Here is a 10004-nt window from a genome sequence, read left to right on the forward strand (position 1 = left end):
GCTGAGCGCAGACTTTTAATCGTTCCTCTTTGTTGAGCTGTTTCCTCCTGTATATACGTTTATGTAGCAGGGGGGCTAAATTTGGAGGGGGTTCAGATTGTATTCACTGGTGCCATCGTTCACTGTGCTGGTTGCAGTAAACAAAGATATGCTAATTTCTTTGATTTAAGATTCCTATTCTTGTTCCAGGATTTGCATGTGTGTGAGTGATCACTGCAGACAAAAGAAATCCTACAACTCAGCGGCTGTGGCTTAGTGGTAGAGCGGTTGCCTGCAAGGGTTGGTGGTTTGATTCCTAATCCAACAGTCCCATGTCAAAGTGGGCCAGACACTGATGCTGCACCATTGGTGTGTCGATGTGTGTGAGTGTTTATCTGATGATTGGACGGCAGCCTCGGCCAGTGTGTGTGAATGGAGAATGGTTCCTGGGGGATTTGAGTAGTCGTAGACTAGACACAGCACTTTATAAAAACAGTCCATTTACATCTACTCTGTGACTACCTGTGAGGGTATTAAAAGATTATGACTAATTTCAAACTTTCGCCTGCTACATGGCCTGACAGCATGGGCCATAGCTGTAAAAATGTGTCATTTTCTGTCCTATGAAATATGCATCAAAGCCACAGTTAAATTCTGTTTTATTACAGCAGGAGTCGTAAAAACAGATTTACTGATAACATCTGATAACTGTGATAATAAAACTTCCCAGTCATCAGTCAAGATGTTTTATAGCACATGACAGTGGCTGCAAAATTACTCCCATGGAAAGTTTAATTTCTGCAAAATAGCCAAATGTTTGTAAAAGCAGTGATATGTTTAATCAAGTATTGTACGTATTGGAGGTACTTTTTTAATTCCATTTGATACTTTTACTTTCTACGTATTACACTACATTTCAGAGGGTAAATATTGTAGTTTTTACTCCACTACATTTGGCAGTTACTTAAAGTTTTTTCACACAAAACATATGCTGAGCTGATGAATATGATGTACTGCTATAGATTCAAATAACTCCTAACTGGCAGTATTTCAACAGCAATATCAGAAATAATAATCAGTTCTTATCTAATAGTTTAACAACAGGGGCCATAGGTCTGAAGTGAGTACATTTACTGTTGCTACTTACATTAAGATAGGCTTCTTACTTTGTTAAACCTACTTTTGACTAAAGTAATATTTTCAGTGCATGACTTGGGTGTTTACAGCGTGGTATGCTCCCTCCATCACTGTCTGTAAGTAGAAATATCTATTTGTATGACTCGTAGTCGCTTGTTTTTATTTCAACCAATCAGATTTCTGTCCGCACAATTCTGGACCAATCGGTACTTGGCTGTGATCTGGTGTGCGGCGCAGAGCGGATGAACACTATGAATGAATGAATGAATGGGTTTCTATGGATCCCAGAGCTCCGCCAAGAGAGAAAGTGAGAAAGCTGTCAAGAAGAAAACAAAAGGCAGCGAAAGGAGAATAAATAGGCCGAGTGTGCCTGCACGTCGACGACCGTTAATACGGCTGCACGCCGCGCACGCGGATCTTTTCATGCCATTGTGTTGTGTGCGCCAGACATAAACTGTGCGCTGTAGACGCTGCATTTCACACAAAGACACGGCTCAAAAGAAAAGGACAGATTGAGACTATGCTCTGCCAATCATTGAACTCTTCCAATTATGCAAAAACAGGTTCCCAACACTATAAGGACTGATCCAATTTCTTTCTTTTTGGCCCAAAAGAGAAGATAATTAATGAATCCACTAGCAAGTGGAAAAGAGAACGTTTGACTTCAGGCTTTCCTTTTTCACCACAAACCTTCAGCACATATTTCTCTCATCAGACGCCTTGGACCAAACTCTAATCCACCGGGGCTCTGTGCGCCTAGCTGCGGGTCTCTGGCAGTACATATACCGCCAACAGACTGCGCCACTCACGGTGCATGTGGCGCATCAGATCCCCCAAATGAGCCCCATCGAATGTGTGTTTCAGTGTCTACCTTGACTGGTGGCTTATCTAAAAAACGACTTAAAATATATCGCAAAATCGAAAATAGATGGTTAAGGATCAGAGGATGATTTATGATTTATGATTGCTCCGATCAAGCCATTAAACTAGGAATTCATTCTCTGCTCAATTCATTCTAGATCATTGCATTTCTTAAGGTGCATAACTGGACTTCACTGCATTCTGAGGCTGTCCTAAAATGTGACATAGCCTAAAAGGGGACGTCGGTGTAATTTTCTTTGTTAAGCAATGACTAACCGACCAAAAGGCTTCGTCACTTCGGTCAGCAGTCAGTCACCAGTTAGTGCAAATTTACTCTCTTAGAGTCTTGGTGCCAGACCTCGGGGCTCTTTCTCTGGGAAATTAACAACTTAGTTAGAATCAGTCGCTGTGAGTGAGTGTGTGTGTGTGTGTGTGTGTGGGGGGGGGTGTATACGGGGGTGGTGCGCAGCTCGAACCTACTCTGCGGCAAAGAGGACGCAAACGTCTGTCATTGGCCGGTGATCTGGGCTGAGCAGGTGCACGAAGAGAGAGAGAGAAAGAGAGAGAGAGAGAGAGAGAAGAGAGAGAGAGAGAGAGAGAGAGAGAGAGAGAGAGAGAGAGAGAGAGAGAGAGAGAGAGACCACACAGGCACTGAGAGAATATCAACTCGGTCAGATGTCTTTGGCTCAGCTTGGAGCTCAGTCGGTGATGAGCATGTCGGACCCGGAGGAATGGCCGGTATCACATCAGTGTGATGGACAGCGCAGAGAGGGGTGTGTGTGTGTGTGTGTGTGTGTGTGTGTGTATGGAGATTGCCAGGCAGGCGGTTTTGGAGTGGGGGAGCCTCTCTTTCACCTGGGGAGCCGTTGGTTTCTGGTGACTAGTTTCTTTTCTATGTAGAACATCTTTCTGGATGTATTTTTGGATTTCTGTTATTATTTAAAGTATCGGGAATATATGAACTTTCTATTTGAATAAAGTGACTGGTGTGGTTGGAAAAACGGGTAAAAAAGCAACTTCACCCTGCTCGTCTTATCATTAGATTTCTAAAGTAGGATATTCATCCCATGCATGTTTAGCCAGCGTTACTATGAATTAAATAGCTCACATGAATGCAGATATTAACATCTCTATCTATCACATGCATGCAAAGCAGCAGACATGAAGGAAATGCATATTAAATCACACGCTGCAGGAAAATTATAGATTTCATGGATGGAGATCTTAATTTTTCACTTCAATTAACCAATCTCCTTGACCATTCCCGAATATCTCGGACCCGTACTGTGGCATGCGGAAACATATTTGATATATTATATTGAATGAAAGCAGACTCACCTGCTGATCCTGTGCAGATGGTCCAAAAGGACGTCAGGAGGATGAGCTGCTGCATTTTGGAGCGTGACTCGACCTGGGGAGGGACAACACAATGACTTGTTTTTTCCAATGTGATCGCATTCTTGCAGGGGGGTCTTTACTTTCTATCACCATACCCTGACAGGAAAGAAGAGTGGGCCCCTCCTCCTTCAGGCATGTCTCTAATAAAGCTCTCTACTGATAAGAGCTTCAATGAGGGGGGCCATCCATGGGCTCCTGGTGTCAGGGAACACCCCTGGTGATTTGAGAGACTATGCCAATAGATTAGTCATCATCATAGATTACAGGCACCTTAAGGTGACCCTCAAAGGAAACTGTGTAAAAACAGAGGAACATTAGGCTCTCAATTACCTCTTCCCCTTGAAAACTCATATTTTACACAATCAGTGCCACATTTCCTATATTCAGAAAACATATCTAAAAATAACTACTTTACAATCAAAAGTCCTACATTCAAAATATAAGCAACAAAACGTATTTACAGTGTCAAAAATAATCATGCAGAATGACCCCTGTCAGTGTCATATTAGTTTTATGTTTTTCTCATTATTATGTGATGTGTAATGTTGTACTTGGCGAGAGTGGGGGGCTAATAACTATATAATAATGCATCACATTTTATAAACAGGTTGTATATGTTTATGCTTTTTTCAACTCTGACACACTTTGATGTTCATATTGTGATTTTTTACAAGATTAATGTAGTGCAGCAAAAAGTACATTTCCCTTTGAACTGTAGAGGTATAAAATATCATTAAATAGAAATGCTCAAGCACAAGTACCCCAATAGGTACATTACTTGAAAAAAGTACTTAGTTACTTTCCACGACTGTTTTTCATACACATTTTTTAAAAACATACTTAGTATCTTATAAGAAATTGGTGATTAATGAGATAAAAACACACACACACCGATTTCTAAAAGAGGATATCAGGTAAAATCTTTAAAAAGGGTTATTTTCCAGCCCAGTTCACTCTATCCATAAAACCTGTCCAGTTAGTGCAATGCTTTGCAAAAACTTTCAACATCTCTCTCCAACTTTGACAGAAAAGTTAAAGCTGTCACCTTTATTTTTATTCACTGAGTGAAAACCTAGAATCCCTGCGGTTTGAATTATTGATCATGCTGAGTGAGTGAAGTGAAGGACATTGGCAGAAGTTTCTCCAAAAAACATGAATTAGCTTGCTTTGCTTTTCCTAAAGACTTTGCCAGCAATTTGCACTGGGTGTGTGTGTGTGTGTTGAACATCTCTTTACTGTCTTTTACAGCAATAAAATGGAACTGTTACGTTGCCTGAACACAACAACACTTCGGAGCTTGAGGTATTTGAAGAAACGCTTTCTAGGAATTCCATATGTGGATTTAAGTTCTTCAAATGACTCAAAAATCAATTTAATTCAATTACCAAGGTCAGACACCTTAGACCAGAGTTTAAAGCCAGGCTCTGCTCTGCCTGGCTGAAAGTTATAATTTCCAAAAACTGGTGAAAATTGTGATTGTCAGTAAGGTTTTTATGTCTGTTTAATCAACGTTGTCTTATCTGCTGTAAATATACAAGTTTAAAGAGGCCTCAATTGACTTTTTTATTGGGACCCATGCTGGTAGATACATACATACATACATGCTCTAATTTGAGCTGCCCAGAAAAACAACTTGCATTTGGCAACTGTAGTTCTGTTATATGGCAAATATACCATAGGATATAACAATAGGAAAGCCTAAATCTCGGAAGTTTATTGTTCCAAATGAAGATTGAAGAGGTTTTCTGTAACCACTAAAAAAGGAAGATGGTGAGGAAAGTGGACTGGAAGAGGTACACAAATGTAATTTTTTTGGAATGTGGATGCATCCGATGAAGGATATGGGTAGTTTGTCCACCTAAAAGCTGCAAAGAAAACAAAAGAAAGAAACCAAAATCACCTGTCAGGTCAGTAAAGTAGGAGGAGCTTGTTTCAGACTGGAACAAAACAAAATGATGTTACCTCAACAGTGTTTAAATCTATTTTTTTCATTTCTGGTATATTTATGTGTTTACAGATTGCCGTGGCTAGGGACTCAATAGCCAAGGTAAACAGAAGGGGAGATAAGGGGCAGTCCTGCTTTGTTTCTCAATTAAGTTTAAAGGGAGTTGGGTCAGGGTTAGAGGTGTGTGTGTGGGGTGGGGTTGGGGGGGAGGAACTGGAAAATCAAGAGGGTTAATTTAAGTATAACTGGCTTGAGATGTTACGGAACCATATAAGCAGGTAAAGCAGGTTCCTTATCGGTACTAAGTCCAGGTGGTTTAAAAAAACTACTCTTGCAATAGCAGTGTTGAGTGAGGGAGGAGGGGAGTCACTATGAAACGATACATGAAGCAGAGGTGGTGTATGTTTAGTTTCAAAAATCTTGTCTATTTCAATTGGAATCCCATCCGGTACAGGGGTTCCCCCCCCCAGTCCTTTTTTTAAAGCTGATCATAGCATCAGAAGGTCCATGGGCCCCAAGGTTAAGCTCTGATGATTTTCCATTCAGGTGGGGGTAAATTCTAATAAATCCAGAACACATACACATATATACACACACACACATGCATTCAAGCTTTTTTACCTTTCTCATAATACGATTGCTTTAATCTCAAACTTTTTGTTGCATTCTTTGTAGCTAAAATGTAGCTCTCAGTTTATGGAGCTCTGAATGCAAAGATCTGATCTGATTTGCTGAAAGTGCTGGTCTCCTTGTAAGTATAATTTTGTGTTAACCTCGATAGAACAGCTCCACCTAGTGGACAAATCTTTTTTTCATTATATTTCTGGTATTTTATCTTAACTACCTTTTTGTACTTAGTAACCAAATTTTTGCAGTCAATGTGTTGATTTGGCTCTCAAACTGTGAGAGTAAAGTCCTGTATTCACGGGTGTTAAATACCGGTCAAATTAAATCACAAATTAGATTTCTTTCATTTTCACCTTTCTGTTACCGTGGTAGTGTACAGGTTGTGTGAGAAGGGCTAAGAACACCATAAAAAGCATAATAGACCCTGGACACCATCTGTTTAAGCTCCTCCCATCAGGCAAGGCAATTTAGATCTCACACACACACGCACGCACGCATGCACGCACACACACAGATACTAAGGGTGGGTGACTCTGATGGGGTGGACAGGTTGGAGATGTGTCTCGGACAGGGTCAGGCTGAAAATGTCTTGGAACAGAAGGGGTTTGTTCTGCAGGATAACCTCCCCCACTGAAACGCCTCCATCTCAGACGTTCCCTTTCCTCTTCTCCACCTTTCAGAAAGTCTCACAGTGCACCTGCGCTCCCAAACCGAGCCTCCCAAAGAGTAACAACTCCTCCTCATCACCCCGCCTGCAGCCGAAACCAGAGCAGGTCGGGGTTACAACGGGTCGCTCAGCTTAACAGTCCAAAACGAGCAGGACAGAGCCGAAGCGCGAGCCATGCTACACAACGCTTCTCTCAGCTGGAGGCTGTGGCGATGGCCTTCTTGAGCTGCTGGCTGCGGATCTCGCGGGTGCGAGACTCCAGGAGCAGGTCGTGGCAGATGTTGCAGACCAACACCGGGTCATACAGCTGTTGGTCTGGGATGGGCAGCTTCAGATGACAACAGTCTTTACAGAACACATTGCCACAGTTCCTGTAGATGGAAACCACACAGGAAGTTGTTAAAGCACTGTGTATGTGTTAACTAATTACTTTATAGAATGAACAATTTTCAACAGTGACATATACAGAGTATATCTAATAGTTGCCTATATCTACTGTTACTGTACTGTTGATACTACTGTTATAAAGTTCTTTCCATTATGGAACAACTGTCTCAGTTTTTCAGGGGAACAATAATTATCTGGCTAAGCAAGAGCCTTTCATTCAGAAACCATGGGCCAGACGCAGAGCTTGTTTTGTTGCCTTAAAAAATACAATTCAAAGTGTGTCTTTGCATCTTTGGCAGAATTGTGCTGCAACAAGAGTGCCAGGATTAATGTGAATACAAAAAACTGCCAGAGTTTTCTCAAAAGTGTTGCTGTTTCCTCGTGCTGCAGACGCTCTCCTCCTCCCTCTAAAACCAGGCTGTCCCCTCCTTTATTAGCATTAGCATCTCTGCCGCTTCATCTTTGACTCAGGTGTCAAAAGCCTGAGTCTGGGAAGAGATGCTGGATTCCTGCAAGACCTCCCAGCCCTCCCCCTTTTCCCGAACCAACTGCTGACTGAATGGCTGCATGGGGATTCACCTGACTACTACACTGTTCTTTCAGACTTTGAAAGAAAAGCCAAACTGCGGAGTCCTTTGACCGCTGACTTTGAAATGGAGCACATTCATTTGACTCAGTTCTGCTATTAAGAGCTCCATGGTGTCCACATAACACATAACGTGCCAGGTCATGGGGCTGAGATTGGCGACTCATGGCGCAAACCATCAGTGACTCGCACTAACAGGAGAAGTGTGTGCAGGTGCCAATAGGATGACAAAGTGAAAAAAGGGCCATAACTATGGAATCTGGTGCTTCACTATACATGCATGACTGCTAATCGAACACTTACAGCACCTTTCATGAGGCGTTCCTTTACGCCTGCACCAGGACGTGGTTGATCATCTTAGAAACCATGTGATGAAGAGATTACAAACCAGGGTTGAGCTGAGGCGTGAAACTGAATTTATTGTTTTCATGGATGTCGCAGTGCGGCACAGGATGCCTCGCTCTAGTTGGGTTAGGACAGTCCCAAGGCCGCGGCGAAGGAGGCTAAGAGGAGGGTGGAACTGACCAGGATCACATTGCCTCCCGACCAGAACACCTGCCGGTCGTTCAGAGGCTGGACCGGCCTGAAGTTCCCCACCATTGGCGTTCCATCTTCAAACTGAAGCTCATAGAACAGCTGCAGCTGGAGGAACAGAGGGTGAAGGTTAGACCCCAGCTGGTGGAAAGTGATTGTCAAGGTGTGTTATTTGACTGAGTGAATGCCATTTTTTAAACTAAGTACATTTACTCATAAACTGAACTTGAGTACGGCGGTGGAATTCCCCGAACACAGCATGTTGTTGGTAAGATGACACAAGGGAAAAACATGTGTAACATAAAGGTCACTCCCGGTCAGGGTTTAGGGGCTGTGTAGTTATATTTGCTCTTACTCTATCACTTAGCCTGTTCTGTGTTCAAGTATGAAATTATGTGTGTCTCTAGAAGTAGAGGGAGGCTACACAGCTGGGAATTTTATATTATGGGACTGTCCCTTTTGAAAGGCCAATGGAAACAGGCAAAAGTTCTCAATGCACACCTTACTGACAAACACATACACCAGCAGCCTATTGCCCAGAGAGAGAGAGAGAGAGAGAGAGAGAGAGAGAGAGAGAGAGGACTGACTTTTGATTTGCAAAACAAAAAGATTAATGTTATATTGTCTTTAATAGCTTTGCATAAAACTCAAACTTGACATGTGCTCAGCACTCATTACAGTAAATTCCTCTTGGAAATCCAGAGCGATGAAACATATAACTGCTTATAAGATTAAAACAAGTGCTTCCAGCACTTTAGTGTCTAGTTTAGGTTTTTTTTTTTTTTTTTTTACAATTTTTAGAATTGTAAAAAGAACTTTGTGTTTTCTTCCTCAATACCTGATTAAATAATGAAATCCGTATTTCTTAGAATGTTGTATCGTTACTTTTCAAGAAGTCCTGAACAACGGCAGTGGTTTTAAACATGTCTTTTTCCTCGTGAAACAGTTTGGTTAGGTTTAGGCAACAAACTACCTACTTAAGCTTAGAAAAAGATCATGGGTGGGTTACAAATCAGTACATCTGTTACATTACTTGACGCAAAATAACACCGTTTTTGTTTAATCCATAAGAAGAAAACTGGCCATTTACGTTTATTTTCAAAGAGAACACAAAGCCCAGTCTCCTGGGTTTGTTTGACCCCACCTGCCTCCTTATTCACATTGGCGTCTTACATACGTTGTCACCTTACTTTTTGCTTTGCCCCCGTAATAATTAGGGGAGGCTACTAGAGGGCGGTGTCACTGTGACCATAAATATGAGCCATAAATATGTATGCTGCTTAAACAAACGAGTTATGGGAGCGTTTTTCAGTGGAGGTCAGTTTAAGTAAAAAGTTTAAATTAAAGTAAGAAAATGTACCTTATAACTAAAAAACAAACAGTATATATATAAAAAAATCACTTGCATGCCTTTACATTTCTGGTATTTTTTCCTAACCTGACTCATGCTCAGAGGGATGGTATTCTCAAACACAGTCCAAATTACAGCCTCATTGCACTCTGGGGTGGTCAGAGAGCCCTTGTAGCGGTAAAAGCTGGTCAGATTCTTCTCAGGTGGGATCAGTTGTGACAGTGAGATGGAAGGCAGAGGAAGTTCGCTATCTGAAAACAGAAAAGCCCCAGATGAAACGTAACCAACACACACCATGCAGCCATGTCTTTGGTTGCTTATACTGAACTTACAGTGAGGCCAAAAAATATTTAGTCAGCCACTGATTGCAAGTTCTCCTACTTAGAAGATGAGAGAATCTGTAATTTTCAGGTACACTTCAACTGTGAGAGAAAAAATGAGAAAAAAAATCCAGGAAATCACATTGTAGGATTTTTAAAGAATTTATTTGTAAATTCTGGTGGAAAATAAGTATTTGGTCACCCACAAACAA

General features: G+C 41.6%; 3 protein-coding genes across 3 annotated transcripts in view; all 3 read right to left on the reverse strand.

Annotated features, from left to right (window-relative positions):
• Window positions 1–3385, reverse strand: part of ca4a (carbonic anhydrase IV a) — an 8358-nt gene extending 4973 nt beyond the window's left edge. Inside the window, exon 1 of the mRNA XM_032532907.1 lies at window positions 3316–3385. Coding sequence (XP_032388798.1) covers window positions 3316–3370 — 55 coding nt within the window. The 5' untranslated portion in view covers window positions 3371–3385. The remainder of the gene's footprint in view (window positions 1–3315) is intronic.
• Window positions 3386–4370: 985 nt separating this feature from the next.
• mtmr4 (myotubularin related protein 4) overlaps window positions 4371–10004 on the reverse strand; it is a gene marked incomplete at its 5' end in the record, with an annotated part of 56879 nt that continues 51245 nt past the window's right edge. The window contains 1 exon segment of the mRNA XM_032532904.1: window positions 4371–6985. Within this exon segment, the coding sequence (XP_032388795.1) occupies window positions 6808–6985 (178 nt within the window).
• The window catches only part of LOC116700069 (carbonic anhydrase 4-like), a 19007-nt gene continuing 16983 nt past the window's right edge, over window positions 7981–10004 (reverse strand). Inside the window, 2 exon segments of the mRNA XM_032532908.1 lie at window positions 7981–8229; window positions 9560–9723. Of these exon segments, the coding sequence (XP_032388799.1) occupies window positions 8059–8229; window positions 9560–9723 (335 nt within the window). The 3' untranslated portion in view covers window positions 7981–8058.

Source organism: Etheostoma spectabile, chromosome 13 (assembly GCF_008692095.1).
Source record: "Etheostoma spectabile isolate EspeVRDwgs_2016 chromosome 13, UIUC_Espe_1.0, whole genome shotgun sequence".
NCBI lineage: Eukaryota > Metazoa > Chordata > Actinopteri > Perciformes > Percidae > Etheostoma > Etheostoma spectabile.